This window comes from Trachypithecus francoisi, unplaced genomic scaffold (assembly GCF_009764315.1).
Source record: "Trachypithecus francoisi isolate TF-2019V2 unplaced genomic scaffold, Tfra_2.0 Lachesis_group6, whole genome shotgun sequence".
Lineage (NCBI taxonomy): Eukaryota > Metazoa > Chordata > Mammalia > Primates > Cercopithecidae > Trachypithecus > Trachypithecus francoisi.
In genome coordinates, this window is record NW_022681471.1 from 45,666,424 (window position 1) to 45,684,367 (window position 17,944).

General features: G+C 37.7%; 1 protein-coding gene across 1 annotated transcript in view; it reads right to left on the minus strand.

Moving 5' to 3' along the window:
• TBC1D8B (TBC1 domain family member 8B) overlaps window positions 1-17,944 on the minus strand; it is a 71,859-nt gene that overhangs the window by 10,816 nt on the left and 43,099 nt on the right. Inside the window, 7 exon segments of the mRNA XM_033201216.1 lie at window positions 44-109; window positions 864-1,104; window positions 1,267-1,335; window positions 13,246-13,344; window positions 13,891-14,020; window positions 15,249-15,534; window positions 16,820-16,937. Of these exon segments, the coding sequence (XP_033057107.1) occupies window positions 44-109; window positions 864-1,104; window positions 1,267-1,335; window positions 13,246-13,344; window positions 13,891-14,020; window positions 15,249-15,534; window positions 16,820-16,937 (1,009 nt within the window).

Consider the following 17,944-nt stretch of genomic DNA (forward strand, 5'->3'; position numbering starts at 1 on the left):
ATAAATTCCTGCTGTACATCATTAAAGACTGGTAAACTCTTACCTGGAGGAATATGTAGCTTAAAAAGCAGCTTAAGCTTCTCAGTAAAACTTCCATTGTACATTATGTCTGTTCAATAAAATTCAATTGTAAATAATCATGTATCTAAAGAACATTGAATCAATTTCAGCAACAAAGATTAAGATATAGATATTAGTCAAAAATTAGGATTTAGAAATCTGTTACTTAAGCTAACAATTAACCACCTAGTCAGTCAGATGCTCTCCTTCAAGTGTATAATTGTATAAGCAAAATACTCTTTATCAAAAAAGTAAAATGCTCTCTTTCCTAGCTCCTTTCCCCCAATCTCAGATTTCTCTTTTCTTTTGAATGAGGCCTGTGGAAGACAGAACTGATCTTCAAGGGGTGATCCCCGATAAGAAAGCATGCTGGGGTATCTGGAAAAGCAAAGGAATAATGTCTACAGGTACAACATCTTGACTATCTGTAGGTACAACATGTTTGCTGGGTATTTAGATAAATACCACTCTTCTAGGCTATGTGGTTGAATTTTTACAGGGAGGTGGGGGGGGGGGGAAGTCCTTCTGTAGTACCCATGCATCTGAGTGTGGAAAATTGGGACGTTGTCTTCCTTATGTTAACCCTTAAAATACTCACATCTAACAGCTTGCTTTTCTGAAAGGATTGGGGAAAATAATATCAAAATACTTAGATTTAGTAACAAATGCAGAAAAGGGTCCATTTATTACTAAACATACTGTAACCCATGGTGATATAGCTGACTAAATTGGCAATAATAGGCAGTACTAAGTATTTCTAGGAGCACTTTTTTTTTTTTTTTTACTTAAAAAAATCATCTTACCAATTGCAGAGGAGAATTCTTTGAAGTTTATAAGGCAATCAGAGTTTTCGTCCAACAATCTGAATGTCCATAAAGCTAGTGAGTCTCTATTTGCCGAATGAGCCCAGGGACTCAACAAGTGATACAATGCTCTGAACTGCTGGCAGTCAATCTGATACTGTTCCAAATATGGCAGACTGGGGTCATGATGCTTCAATACGGGACAACCCAAACACCAATAACAAGATAAAAACAGCTCTTTCTATTAAAAATAAATAAAAGGGAAAGTTACTAATTAGAAAAAGTAATTTTGGAAGATTTTAAAAACCCTGTCTGCTAAAATAAAGATAAAAAAAATTAGAATGGCTGTGATACAATTCTGCTAAAAAAGCTTTATTTTTCATTTAAAAAAGAACAACAGTACCTTAAAGATGACATAAAGTTCATCCAATTCATGAAGGCTCAATTTCACATCTTGTGATACAACACGCAACTTTAAAAAGATTAAAAGCAATTTAGTACACAGAATTTAACATTGCAATAAAGAAATTCTCTTTGAATTAGAGTCTCTCTCTGCTAGAAGAAAATATTTGTCTTTTAACTTCTTAAATGAATAATAAAAAGTTATGTTATAAAGTTATCTATTTTATCCTTTTAAAAGTAGTAGTAGACTAGTTCAATTCTACTTTAATACGTACTTTGCTATTCATCTCTTCATACTCAGAAATCACTGCCAAAGGACAGCCACTTAATGTCTATAAATATAAGTAACACTATTCTAAGTCTTATTCCATATATTACTCTCTTGCCACATAAGCAGCATATCTAGTCATCATGTGAGGTTGCCATTAAATACTTCAAAGGCATTGGGAGATGTACATTCCCTATCTATGCCAAAAAACATAATCCAATAAGTAATAAGCTTAGAAAATATGTAATTTTATCCTGTTCCATGAAGAAGAAGCACTTCTTTATGTTAACCCTTAAAACACTCACATCTAACAGTTTGCTTTCTGAAAGGGTTGGGGAAAATAATATCAAAATACTTAGATTTAGCAACAAATGCAGAAAAGGGTCCATTTATTACTAAAGCTAAACACACTGTAACCCATGGTGATATAATCTGACTGAATTGGCAATAATAGGCAGTACTAAGTATTTCTAGGAGCACTTTCTTCTTTTTTTTTTTTTTGCTTAAAAAAATCATCTTACCAATTGCAGAGGAGAATTCTTTGAAGTTTATAAGGCAATCAGAGTTTTCATCCAACAATCTGAATGTCCATAAAGCTAGTGAGTCTCTATTTGCCGAATGAGCCCAGGGACTTAACAAGTGATACAACTCAATAAGTGATACAATAATGGTACAATCATTATGGTATCTAAGAAATTTGAAAGCAAAGGTAAAGAAAAAAAGCTAGAATTGAGGAAATAGGGAAAATTTAAAAAATCCCAGTAGACTCAGTAAATAAAATTAAGAGTTGGTTTATTGAAAAAATCAATAAGATAGACAAATTTCTGGCAAGTGAGATGAAAGAAATCACGAATGACCATCATTGAGAAGTGGATAATTTAAGCATGGATACAGAGGTCATTTAAAGTGCCCAGCAGGGGCATGGTGGCTCACGCCTGTAATCCCAGCACTTGGGAGGCCGAGGCAGGCAGATAACTTGAGGCCAGGAGTTCAAGACCAGCCTGGCCAACATGGTGAAACCCTGTCTCTACTAAAAATACAAAAATTAGCCAGGTGTGGTGGCGTACGCCTATAATCCCAGCTATTTGGGAGGCTGAGGTACAAGAATCACTTGAACCTGGGAGGCAGAGGTTGCAGTGAGCCGAGATCATGCCACTATACTCCAGCCTGGGCGACAGAGTGAGACTGTCTAAAAACCTGTCTAAAAAAATAAAAATATGTAATCCCAGCACTTTGGGAGGCCGAGACGGGCGGATCACGAGGTCAGGAGATCGAGACCATCCTGGCTAACACGGTGAAACCCCGTCTCTACTAAAAAATACAAAAAAAATTAGCCGGGCGAGGTGGCGGGCGCCTGTAGTCCCAGCTACTCGGGAGGCTGAGGCAGGAGAATGGCGTGAACCCGGGAGGCGGAGCTTGCAGTGAGCTGAGATCCGGCCACTGCACTCCAGCCTGGGCGCAGAGCCAGACTCCGTCTCAAAAAAAAAAAAATAAAAAATAAAAAAATAAAAAATAAAAAATAAAAAAAAGGTGCCCAGCATGGGATGGGCCAATATGGCAAACTAGAAGCAGATCATGGGTGCTGCTCTCGTATGGAGGGGAAACAAAGGGTTTAGTGAACACTGACCCTAAAAGCCGACCATCTAAGAAACCACACTGGGAACCATCAAAGCAGCAAGAGTACACAGAGAGTGAGAGGAGTGAAGCTGGGCAGTAGCCTATCTGGCATCAATGTTGAGTCAGGAGAAGCTCCCCAATACGGGAAAGGGTAATTCACACTCTCCATGGGGATCTGTGTAAGGCTGGGAATGGGAGAATCCCCCTGCCCTAACCCCCTACTCACGACTCCCATCCTCCCACCTCACATCTAAACTGAGGCAGAGAGCCACCCAGACGGTTTGTGGAGGCAAATCTTAAGTCCAAGGGGACCTCTACAAGCCTCAGATCCCGGAACAGACCAACACTAGCGCCACAGACCCAATAGAGGCCACAGTCATGGTGCCTGGGAACAGTAAGATTGGTCCACCCTCCTCACCAGACAAGGCTTGGTGCCAGCTTCCAACCCAGCACTCCCGCTTCTGCCTGAAATTAGCCAGAGGCTGCAGCCTCCTGTTGTCCCATGAAACACCTACACGGCAGGGCGGACGACCCCACCCACTCCTGCCACTGGTAGCCAGGCGGGCAACACCTGCTAGAGCTTCCAACCCAGATGTCCCGCTTCTGCCTGAACTCAGCCAGTGGCTACAACATCCTGTTGTCCCTGGAAACACCCAAAAGGCAGGGCAGGTGACCCCCCCCAAGCTCCACCACTGGTAGCCAGGTGGGCAATGCCTGTTAGAGCTTCCAGCCCAGTGGTCCAGCTTCTACCTAAACTCTGCTGGCAGTTGCAACCCCGGGTACCCTTGGGATGCACTTGGACAGCAGATGAGGTGACACTACTCACCCCCGCAGCTCCTAGCTGGGCGGGACTTTCTGGTTTAGGTGGTGCCCAAGCATCACTCAGAGATGAGACACCCAGGTTCGCAGGTTGATAGAGAGGTGGTGTGTGCCTCCCTCCACAGGGCCGACTCAGTAAGGATAAGACCTGTTTGCCAACTGTGGCTCCTACCTAAGGGAGCCCTGTGAACCGGAGGTGGGCATGAAGCCAGTAATTGGAGGGGGTTCCTCCAAGGCCCAGGGGTAGACTAGGTGAATGGGCCATCTCCCTGCCCCCAGTCACAGACCACTATCCCGGAGCCATGCAGCAGAGCAAGAAGCCATCTGCTGGCTAACACTCTTAAGTGCCACCTACTGGATTGCAGCCAAAACACAACACTAAAATACTCTGCCAGTATACACCACCTGTGAAAACTAAGGTAAAGGCTCCTACCGGCACCCAGCCTGAGCCAATGCATGTGTACACTGCCACCCTGCTACGGATGCTGGCATGCATGAGCAAGCATGGATTCCACTGCCACCACCCCTATTGTTTTGGCTAGCACCTCCACTGCAGTGCTGAAGCCAATGGACTGGGAACACCTTGGCTTCTCTGGCAGAGCAAGTTCCTAGCCCCGAGGGCCCAGAGAACAAAGCTGGGGGTCTGGTACCAGCCCCACAGAGGTAGTGCACTCATCTCAGGAAAGCTCAGGTGAGCTTTGGCCATCTGAAGTCTTCAAAATCAAAGCCAGTCAACTGAACCCACCTTATACCACAATCAAACCCCCAAGGGCATCAAAGAAGATAAAAGCAAAAAAAAAAAAAAAAAAAAAAAAACCAAAAAACAAAAAAGACCATCCAAAGGAAAACAACTTCAGAGATTAAAGGAATATCAGCTCACGCAGATGAGAAAGAACCAGCACAAGAACTCTGGCAACTCAAAAAACCAGAATGTCACCTTACCTCCAAACAACTGCACTAGTTCCCCAGCAGTGGTTCTTAGCCAGGTTGAAATGGCTGAAATGACAGACAATAATTCAGAATATACATAGAAATGAAGATCATCGAGATTCAGGAGAATGTTGAAACCCAATCCAAGGAATCAAAGGAATACAATAAAATGATACAGGAGGTGAAAGATGAAATGACCATTTTAAGAAAGAATCAAACTGATCTGATAGAGCTGAAAAACTTACTATAAGAATTTCATAATACTATCACAAGCATTAACAACAGAATAGACCAAGCTGAGGAAAGAATCTCAGAACTCGAAGACTGGTTCTCTGAATTAGCTTAGACAAAAATAAATGAACATTTCCCCAACTTTGCTAGACAGGTCAACATTAAATTCTGGAAATGCAGAGAACCCCTGCAAGATACTATATAAGATGACCATCCCCAAGCCACACAGTCATCAGATTCTCCAAGGTCAAAATGAAAGAAAAAATATTAAAGGCAGCTAGAGGTAAGGAGCAGGTCACCTAAAAAGGAAATCCCATTAGCCTAACAGTGTACTATTCAGCAGAAATGCTACAAGGCAAAAAAGATTGAGAGCCTATATTCAGCATTCTTAAAGAAAAGAAACTCCAGCCAAGAATTTCGTATTCAGCCAAACTAAGCTTCATAAGCAAAGGAGAAATAAGATCCTTCTCAGACAAGCAAATGCAAAGGGATTCATGTTCATTAGATCTGCCTTACAAGAGATCTTAAAAGGAGTGCTAAATATGGAAAGGAAAGACGATTATCAGCCACTACAAAAACACACTTAAGTATATAGACTATTGACACAATAAAGCAACTACACCATCAATCAATTTTGCATAATAATCAGCTAACAACATGATGACAGGATCAAATCTACATGTATTAATAGTAACCTTGAATGTAAACAGACTGACCAGAATGTAACCAGACTGCCCTAATTAAAAGGCACAGAGTGGCAAGTTGGATAAGATAGTGAGATGCAACTGTATGATGTCTTCAAGAGACCCATCTCACATGCAATGACATCCAAAGCCTCAAAGTAAAAGGATGAGGAAGAATCTACCAAGCAAATGGAAAACAGAAAAAAGCAGAGGTTGCTATTATGATTTCAGACAAAACAGACTTTAGGCCAACAACAACAACACCCCAAAACAAAAAAGGAATAATATAATGGTAAAGGGTTCAAGTCAACAAGAAGACAACTATCTTAAATATATATGCAGTCAACACAGCAGCACTCAGATTCATGAAACAAGTTCTTAGAGGCCTATAAAGAGACTTAGATAACTACACAATAATAGTGGGGGACTTCAACACCCCACTGACAGTATTAGACATATCATCAAGGCAGAAAACTAAAAAAGATATTTGGGACCTGAACTCAACACTTGACCAAATGGACTTAACAGACATCTACATAACTTTTCCCCCCAAAACAACAGAATATATTCTTCTCATCTGCACATGGCACATACTCTAAAATTAACCACACAATCAGACATAAAATAATCCTCAGCAAATTCAAAAACCCAAAATCATAACAACTATACTCTTAGACCATAGCATAAAAAATGAAAATAAATACTAAGAAGATTGCTCAAAACCATATAATCACATAAAAATTAAACATCTGCTCCTGAATGACTTTTGGGTAAGCAATGAACTAAGGAAGAAATCAAGAAATTATTTAAAGCTAACGAGAATAAGGATAAAACATATCAGAATCTCTGGTACACAGTTAAAGCAGTGTTAAGAAGGAAGTTATAGCATAAATGCTCACATCAAAAAGTTAGAAAGATCTCAAATTAACAACCTAACATCATACCTAGAGGAACTAGGAAAACAAGAATAAACCAACCCCAAAGCTAGCAGAAGACAAGAAATTACCAAAATCAGAGCTGATCTGAATGAAATCAAGACATGAAAAGCCATATAAAAGATCAATGAATTCATGACTTGGCTATTTAAAAGAATAAGTAAGACTGATAGAACACTAGCTAAACTAATAAAGAAACAAGAGATGATACAAATAGACACAATCAGAAATGACAAAGAGACATTACCACCGACCCCACAGAAATACAAAAAATACCCTCAGAGACTACTATGAACACCTCTATGCACACAAACTAGAAAACCTAGAAGAAATGATAAATTCCTGAAACACACAACCTGCCAAGATTGGACCAGGAAGAAATTGAAACCCTGAACAGACCAAAAACAAGTTCTAAATTGAATCAGAAAACAAAAAACAAAAAACACCAATCATAAAAAGCCCAGGACCAGATGGATTCACAGCCAAATTCTACCAGACATATAAAGAAGAGCTGGTACCATTCCTACTGAAACTATTCCAAAAAATTGAGGAGAAATGACTCCTCCTTAACTCATTCTATTAGGCCAGTATATTCTGCTACCAATAACTGGCAGAGACACAACAAAAAAAGAGAAAACTTCAGGTCAATATCCTTGAGGAGAACAGATGCAAAAATCCTCAACAAACTACTAGCAAACCAAATCTAGCAGCACATCAAAATGCTAACCACCATGGTCAGGTATGCTTTACCTGGGATACTAGGTTGGTTCAACATACACAAATCAATTAATGTGATTCATCACAAAAACAGAACTAAGAACCACACAATCATCTCAATAGATGCAGAAAAAGCTTTCAATAAGATTCAACATCCCTTCATGTTAAAAAGCCTCAACAAACTAGGCATTGAAGAACTGTATCTCAAAATAATAAGAGCCATTATGACAAATCCACAACCAAAATCATACTGAATGGGTAAAAGCTGGAAGCATTCCCCTTGAGAACCAGAAGACAAGGATGCCCACTCTCACCACTCTGGTTCAACATAGTATGGACAGTCCTAGCCAGAACAAGAGAAAGAAATAAAAGGCATCCAAATAGGAAGAGAGGAAGTCAAACTATTTCTATTTGCAGATGATATGATTCTATATGTAGAAAACCCCATAGTCTCAGCCCAAAAGCTCCTAGATTTAGTAAACAATTTGGCAAAGTTTCAGAATACAAAAATCAATATACAAAAATCAGTAGCATTTCTATGTACCAACAATGTCCAAGCTGAGAGCAAATCAAGAACTCAGTCTTACTCACAATAGCCAAAAAAAGAATAAATACCTAGAAATACAATAACCATGGAGATGAAAGGTCTCTACAAGGGAATTACAAAACATTGCTCAAAGAAATCAGAGGTGACACAAGCTAATGAAAAACATTCCATGCTCATGGATAGGAGAATCAATATTGTTAAAAAGCCATACCAACCAAATCAATTTACAGATCCTGTGCTATTCCTATCAAACTACCAATGACATTCTTCACAGAATTAGAAAAACGATTACAGAAAATTCATATGGAACCAGAAAGGAGCCCAAATAGCCAAAGCAATACTAAGCAAAATGAACAAAGCTAGAGGCATCACGTTATTCACCTTCAAACTATACTACAAGGCTACAGTAACCAAAACAGCATGGTACAGGTACAAAAACACACATAGTCTAATGGAACAGAATGAAGTGCCCAGAAATAAAGCTGCACACCTACAACCATCTGTCTTTAACAAGGTCAACAATAACAAGCAATAGGGAAAGGACACCCTATTCAATAAATGGTGCTGGGATAACTGGCTAACCATTGTAGAGATTGAAACTAGATCCTTACCTTCAAGATAGATTAAAGACTCAAATGTAAAATGTACAATTATAAAAAGCCTTGAAGAAAAACTAGGGAGTACCATTCTAGACATAGGCGGTAGCAAAGATTTCACGACAAAGATGCCAAAAGCAATTGCAACAAAAATAAAATTTGACAAATGGGACTAATTAAACTAAAGAGCTTCTGCACAGCAAAAGAAACTAGCAACAGAGTAAACAGACAGCCTACAGAATGGGAGAAAATATTTGCAAACTATGCATTTGACAAAGGTCTAATATCCAGAATCCATAGGAACTTAAAAAATTAAAAATCAGGCTGGGTGTGGTGGCTCACACCTGTAATCCCAGCACTTTGGGAGGCCGAGGCAGGTGGATCACGAGGTCAGGAGATTGAGACCATCCTGGCTAACACAGTGAAACCCTGTCTCTACTAAAAATACAAAAAATCAGCCGGGTGTGGTGGCACATGCCTGTAGTCCCGGCTGCTTGGGAGGCTGAGGCAGGAGAATGGCGTAAACCCGGGAGGTGGAGCTTGCAGTGAGCCAAGATCGTGCCACTGCACTCCAGCCTGGGAGATAGAACAAGACTCTGTCAAAATAAATAAATAAATAAATAAATAAATAAATAAATAAAACCAAAAATCAAACAACTCCACAAAAAAGTGGGCAAAGGTCATGAACAGACACTTTTCAAAAGAAGACCTACATACAGCCAACAAGCATATGAAAAAATGCTCAACATCACTAATCATTAGAGAAATGCAAATCAAAATCACAATGAGATACCATCTCGCACAATCAGAATGGTGATTATTAAAAAATCAAAAAATAACAAGATGCTAGTGAGGTTGTGGAGTAAAGGGAATGCTTATACACTGCTGGTGGAAATGTAAATTAAGTCAACCACTGTGGAAAGCAGTGTGAAGATATCACAAATAACAGAGAACTACCATTCAACTCAGAAATCCCATTACTGGTCATATACCTAAAGGAATATAAATTATGCTACCATAAAGACACATGCATGTGTATGTATGTCACAGCATTATTCGCAATAGCAAAGACATGGAATCAACTTAGATGCCATCAACAATAGACTGGATAAAGAAAATGTTGTCAATATATACCATGGAATATTATGCAGCCATAAAGAAGAATAATATATATTCTCTGGAGCAACATGGATGGAGCTGTAGATCGTTATACTAAGTGAACTAACAGAGGAAAAGAAAACCAAATACTGCATGTTCTCACTTATAAGTGGGAGCTAAACATTGAGTACACATGGACACAAAGAGGGGAACAATAGACACAGGGGCCTACATGAGTATGGAGGGTAGGAGAAGGGTGAAGACCATAAAACTACCTATTGAGTACCATTCTTATTACCTGTGTGATGAGATAGTCTGTACATGAAACCCTGTGACACATAATTTACCTATATAAAAAACGTGCAGCTGGGTGTGGTGGCTCATGCCTGCAAACCCTGCACTTGGGGAGGCCGAGGTGAGTGGATCACCTGAGGTCAGGAGTTTGAGACCAGCCTAGTCAACATGGTGAAATCCCATCTCTACTAAAAATACAAAAATTAGCTGGGCATGGTGGCAGGCACCTGTAATCCCAGCTACCAGGGAGGCTGAGGCAGAATTGCTTGAATCTAGGAGGTGGAGGTTGCAGTGAGCCGAGATTGTGCCACTGTACTCCAGCCTGGGTGACAGAGTGAGACTCATTCTCAAAAAAAAAAAACAAAAAAAAACAAAACCAAAACCAAAACCAAAAGCAAAACAAAACCAAAAAACAAGGAAACCTGCTTCTACTGCTATTATTCAATAATTCTCTGAAGATCCTACCTAATGCAATAACACAGAAAAAAGAAAAGAGATATAAATGTTAGGAAGGGTCAAAATTTTAAGACTGGAAATGACATGCTTGTCTATTCAGAAAATTCGAGGTCAACTAAAAAAAAAAGTACAATTAATGAGAGTCAATAATGCGACCACTTAGAAAAGCAACATACCCAACTCAATAACTTTTACACACACAGCCAATAAACATTAGGCAATGTAAAGGAAAAATGATCTCATTCATATTAGCAGCAAAACCATAAAATATATAGGGGTAGAATAAACCCAATAAGAAATGTGTAAGACCTACATGATGAAAACTAAAAATGCTTACTAAAGAACATTTAAAAAGACAGATTGTTACAATGAATAAAAGCCTTAACAGATTTCAAAATAGACAAACTACAGTAATTGAAACAGTGTGGTACTGTTGTACTAACAAAAAAAGAAAGTCCAGAAATAAAGCCCATGTATGTATGTAAGAATTTAGCATATGAAAAAAGTAGAGTACTGTGAGTTAAATAAACTATTTAATACTTGGTTTTTACAAAATGAGTGATTTCAGTTGGAAAAACATAATATTACATAATAAACAAAAATATACTCTAGGTGTATTAAAGTTCTAAATGTTAAAAAAGCAATACCAGTACTATAAAGCAATATGAAAAAATATTTTTATAATGTATATAATTTTAAATAGAGAAAGCTTGCTAAGTTTGATATGAAACCCAGATACCATGTAATAAAAAAGAGAAAGACTTCATGAAAATTTGTAACTTGTATAATCTGAAAGACATTATAAAGATAATGAAAGAAATAATAAGACTAGGAGGAAATATTAGGCCACAAATATAGCTGACAAGAACTAGTATACTAATAGTCAAAAGAGCTCCTACAAATCAATACTTAAGACAATCTCATAGAAAAATAGGCAAAGGCTATGAATAGGCCATTAAGAGACTAAATTAAAAAGGCTAATAAACAGATGTGATCAGTGAATTGAAACCTTAAATGAAAAGTGATATTTGATCTATCACATTGGCACAAATTAAAGATTTTGTTTTGTTTGCTTTAGAGACAAGGTCTGGCTCTGTTGCCTAGGCTGGAGTGCAGTGGCATGATTATAGCTCAATGTAGCCTGGAACTCCCAGGCTCAAGGTGATCCTACCATCTCAGCTTCCTGAGCAGCTGGGACTACGAGTGTGTGCCACCATGCCTGGCCAACAAATTCAACTAGTGAGAATGTGGGGAAAGGGACATTCTTACAGGCTGCTGGTGGGATTACAATTTGGCAAAATCTTTTGAAGCATAATTTGGCAGGGACCTGTCAAATTTTAAATGGGCATACCCTTTTACCCAGCTTCCACTTCCAGATATCTATCTTGCCAAGAATATATATACAAGAATGTTTACATACAGTATTATTTGTAAGAGCAAAAAAAGGGAGACATATTAAATGTACATCAACAATGAGTAAATTATAGCATATCCATTTTATGGTACACTATTCAATGCATTAGGAAGAGTGAGGTAGATCTATATTTACTGATATTCAATAACCATGATCTATTTCTGAATGAAAAAAGTTGCAGAGCAAAGTGATGGTATGATCTCATTTCAAAAACTATATCCTTCCAACACACTGTATGTGTGCAGACACCTAGAGAAAAGATCTGAAAGGATATATGCCAAATTATTTTAAGATGTTTACCTCTGGGGCGGGGAATCTACTTTTTACATTGATGTAATGCTTAAATTATTACAGTGAGCATGTATTACTCCAGTAAATTTAAAAAAAAATGCTAACATATAAAAACTAAAACAAGGGGCCCTATGCTAACCATGTCACAGTAACCTCACTGAATTATTCAACTGAAATCTAAACCTGGAATCTTCAGAAATGTTAATCTTCCCAGATTTGTATCTCTGAGGACCTTGGCCTTTAAGCAAGTAGGTTTACAAAAACAACACATGGCCATGATAAAAGCTCAAACAGTACAGAAGAATATAAACAGCAAAGTAAAACTCTCCTCCTTCTGACTATTAATCTATTAATCCGATTCACCAAAGGCAACCAATATTAACAGCTGCTTATGGAGCCATCCAAATATTAAAAAGACAAGTATTTAAAACATAGTATTTACTTTAGGTATCCAAGGATAATAATATTCATTGGAGCACTGACTACTGTGTAGATCAGCTGTTCTTACTGATGCAGCACATCACAAATATGTTATGCTTAAATGCCAACATGATAGCATTCAACACTGAGCTGCAGGCTAGGTGTGGTAGCTCACGCCTGTAATCCCAACACTTTGGGAGGCCTAGGCAAGGAGAATCTCTTGAGCCTATAGGTTTGAGACAGCCTGGGAAACATACTGAGACCCTATCTCTACAACAAAATTTAAAAAATCAGCCAGGCATGGTGGTGTGTGCATGCAGTCCCAGCTCCTCAGTAGGCTGAGGAAGAAGGAGTTTTTGAGCCCAGGAGGTAGAGGCTACAGTGAGCCATGATCATGCCGCTGCATTCCAGCCTGGGCAATAGAGCGAGACCCTGTCTCAGTGGTCTTGAAGGTCAAATAGTACAAAACATGTTGGAGAAGGCAACATAAGTCAACCTGAAGAAAATAATTTATTTTCTCTAAAAAATAATTTATCATAGGCTAAACCTTGGCAAGGATCTAGCTCAAAAGTTTAGTCCTTTTTATTGCCCAGAATGATATTTCTAAAGAAAGTTAAAGAAAAAAATTACTCCAACTGGTTTTTCCCCATTGTTGCATACTTACCACATTCTGTTTTGTTGTTTCCTCTAGGGTCTGTATCACATACAACCTATTTCGACAGCGCATACTGTGTATATCTTCATAGCGAATACTACCATATTTCTGCAAGAGATATGATTTCAGTAGATATTCATTCATAATAAATATCCACTTCTTTTTTTACAATTCAGTTTTATCCGACTTAATTCTTGGAGGCCTTGATTCTATTTCTAGGTAATTTCCTGACTTGTTCAGTGATTTTGCAAATTTTCACCTCCCACGTTCAGTTTTTAAATATATTCACTGGAGAGAATTCCATCTACTATGTACATAGACTAAGTACAAAAATATGGGTAAAATTCGTAATCTCTAAGAAGTGAATAATAATAATGAGAATAATTCACCTTTTAATACAGAGATAGATGTTTAAAGTAGTCATTATTTGTGAAAGCAAGTGAATTTAATTTCATTTAATGAAAAACAAATTGAGGCAGAGGAGGTTACACAACTTAGGAACAGTTCACAAAACTCATTTTAAAAGTTAAGTTGGATTTTAAGTTGTATGTCTACTTGCATTATTATCTTACACTTAATATACCACTAGAGATATACCATAGTTCAATCATTTTAATATGCTAGGCAATATATTTATAGCATGAAAAAACTTACCTCATTTGATTCTCTAATCAAATCTGTAATATCTACTCTAGTATGACTGCTTTTTTCATCACTCACATTTGAACCCTGCTGAACATTTGAAGGCAATGGACTATCCTTATTAGTGACATTGTCAAAGAACCTGTTGAAAGGTGATAGTAATACAAGAATTAGTGGAAGTACCATTATTAAAGCAGAGAAATGACACCTAATTTCTCCCTAGATAGAGGTTACTTTCAACTGAAAGGACAAGAGAAGGTCTTATGAAGAAGTGGAACTTGTTTTTTGTGTTTGAGATGGAGTCTTGCTCTGTCACCCAGGCTGGAATGCAATGGTGCAATCTTGGCTCACTGCAACCTCCGCCTCCTGATTTCAAATGATTCTCCTGCCTCGGCCTCCCAAGTAGCTGGGATTACAGGTACCCACCAACATGCCTGGCTAATTTTTGTATTTTTAGTCGAGACGGGGTTTTGCCATGTTGGCCAAGCTGGTCTTGAACTGTTGACCTCAGGTGATCTGCCTGCCTCCGCCTCCCGAAGTGCTGGGATTACAGGCGTGAGACCACGCCCAGTCAAGAAGTGGAGTTTGAAGATGGTTGAGCATTAGGAGGGCATGGGTGAGGGAAATGGGATAGTGCAGGAATCATTTGGGGTTCTGAAGGAAGCAAACAGACTCAGAGAGTAATTGGCAAATACCACATAGCCCAGTAGAGTGAAATATAGGGTATATAGAAGCGTATAGGGGGAAATAAGTGAAGAAAGGTAAACTGAGCCCTTACCACAGAGTTCTGAATGCCAGAGTAAGATGTTTGTATTTTATTCTGTATATAATGGGATTTCATGTGGCATTATGATAGTTGCCCATTCAAATATTTATTCATTTAGCATACACAAATGTGTGCATACACACATACACACACATACAACACATGTGCTCCAATACAAAATAGCATCCATACAAAAGTCACTAGGAAAATAAAGTTCAACCCACCTGCAACCACATAGAAACCAGAATAACTTCCCAACCACTGGATATTTAACATTATCAACTACCCTTTTCCTGCTCGAACTACTTCTACATAGACACTTTATAGCTCAAACTGGGAATATGAAAGTCCTAGCATACTGAATCAACAATATTAGTGTAAATGTGTACATATTTAGTGGTTCACTTCAAAGTGATTTATTCTTGCTGTATTTTTTCTGGAGATAGAGGACTGGACTTTAGGCCTAGCTGTTTCATTCAGGTGGTTTTGTAATGTCAGGCAAATTGAAATTTCTAGGGCTCAGTTTCCTCTGTAAAACATGGGGACTGAACAACATCATCTCTCAAATTTCCTTCAGATTTAAATGTTATGGTTCTTACAATACCTGTTCAAAGCTGTCACAGCTTCAGCATCATCTTTACAAGTCAGCAGTTTGTCTAAATTATAGTCAAGTATTGCCAATCCCAGTTGCAAAATGGCCTTTATTCCATCATAGAAGAAACAGTCCACCACATTCACTGCACTTTCAATAGGTAGCACACTAATAAAAAGTGTGAGAAACCAAGAGAGAGAAACTGAGGAAAAGAATGTCATATCAGTCATGTGTTCTGTCAGCTGAGGAAGGTGATCCCTGATAAGTTCTTCAAAGACTGCCTGATCCACCAAGGCACCTAGAGAGTATCAAAAGAAGTTTAAAAATAAACACTTTTCAAAAGGACTTGTTTCCATACCTCCCCACTTCTATTAGCATGCTGATGTATCTCATTTTTCTTCCTTAAATTATGAACTCTTTTAGAACCTTTTCTGTATTTTATACATCTAACTGCTAGTAGTGTCATGTACTTCAGAAACACAATTCAAATCACTTGAAGAGTTATTTCTTGAGTCTTTATTATATGCAGAGACCTGTACTAGGTATTATAAGAGCTATACCAATTAATGAAATAGTCTCATGTTCAGGGAGTTTAATAGCTAGCACAACTCAAGATAAATACACAAATAACTATAATGAAAGACAGTACAATCAATGACCTAACCACAATCCTCAAAGCCTATTATGGTACAAAGAAGAGACCATCCATAAGTTTTAAGGTGAGGGGTCACAGATCTGTAAATATTTGATGACTAAAGAAAATATTGGCCGGGCATGGTGGCTCACATCTGTAATCCTAGCACTTTGTGAGGCTGAGGCGGGCAGATCACGAGGTCAGGAGACTGAGACCATCCTGGCTAACACAGTGAAACCCCGTCTCTACTAAAAATACAAAAAAAAAAAAAAAAAAAAAATTAGCCAGGCGTGGTGGCGGGCACCTGTAGTCCCAGCTACTTGGGAGGCTGAGGCAGAATGGCGTGAACCTGGGAGGCAGAGCTTGCAGTGAGCTGAGATGGCGCCACTGCACTCCAGCCTGGGTGACAGAGCGAGACTCCATCTCAAAAAAAAAAAAAAAAATTAAATTAAATTAAATTAAAATTTAAAAAATATACAATTAACAAACTAAGAACTTCATCCTTCTTTGAAATCTTGCAAATTATCTATATAATTCATACAAATGTGGAGATTTTAAGCTGATTAAAATCTCCCTCCTGTCAAGAAACTACAAAAAATTCACCAGTAGCTCTGGATACTTGAGATCACCATTGTTTTAGCAATATAGAGCTTATAAACTTAATGCTTACTTTTTTGTTAAGAAACAGACCAGGTATTTTATTTTAAAAAGCAACATATTAAACAATCTTTCCGACTATATTCAGTACAAAAAGCTCTTCTTTTGAGAATGTCAGTGAATGTGACATTTTGATATTGCTTGCATTTTATACCACAACTGAATTCATCAGTCCTTCTATTTTATTAGTAATTAGACAAGCGACACTAGAATTGTTTAGAAAAGAACTAAACAATGTACAACTGTACATCTCCGTGTGTGTATGCATATGTGTGTGTGGTTTTTCTTTTACCAATAATTCGACGATTAAAATAATCAGGCAACATTCGTTCACATACAGCAACCAGAAGCCAAAAAGCTTCTTCCTCTTTTGCATATAAAAGCAGCACTGAAGTCAAAATATTCATTGCCTAAAATTCACAGAAAACAGTATTAAAAGGCAAATATTTCTCAGGTAATAATTATACTTTTTCAAACATAATAGTTTTGACAGCAACAAGAATAACTGAGAGTAATAATAATGTAATAACAGTGGAAACATGAGAACTCTGAGCCAGTCCAAGGCAAAACAAGGTGAAGTCAGGCTAACATTTGATAATCAGTTATTTTATAAAGTAACATTCAAGAAAAGTGAAGCAGTAATATATACATACAGAATACTATAAGTAAAACCTAATTTCAAAGAGTGAAAAGCCTTAATTATCACTAATCTGAAAAAAGCCTACATAATTTTCAAAGACATACTAAAATGAAAGAAAATGAACTTCATCTGTATTTCCAACTACCTATAAAGAAATAGCCCTCAGATATGAATCATCCTCAATTTTGTCCAAAACTGAACATCTTCTTTCCCCTATCAAGTAGGATTCTTCTTATCTATCCTAGTTTTGATTATGCTGAAAACCCTCTATCTGCTGCATCTGTTTCGTATCCTAGAGTTTCTTCTTATAAAATGTCTTTCAGATTTGCTTTTTCCTTCCCATTCCCACTACCACTCTAACTTGCTGCTGCTTCTTACCTATCTTGCACACAAATGTCAGATCATTACTTTTATATACATTGCCACATCCCTTGTTATAAAGGTAATAAATCCTTAATGGATAGAATTTGGAGAGAATGGAAAAGTATAAATGAGAAAATAAAACCTCTTGTATCCTACGTACCCAGAAATAAACTGTTAGGTTGATATATTTTTCTGCAGTTTTTCCTCCTTTTTCTCCTAAAATTTGTGTACTAAATCTTTTTTTTTCACTTAGCACTATATAGTAATATTCAATGCCATTAAATATTTTTCTAAAACAGTATTTTTAATGACTAAAAAAATCTAAGGTGGATATAACATAAATTATTTAACCATTCTATTATTGTTGGACATTTAGGTTAATTCCAATTTTTTGCTATTACATATAATGCTGCA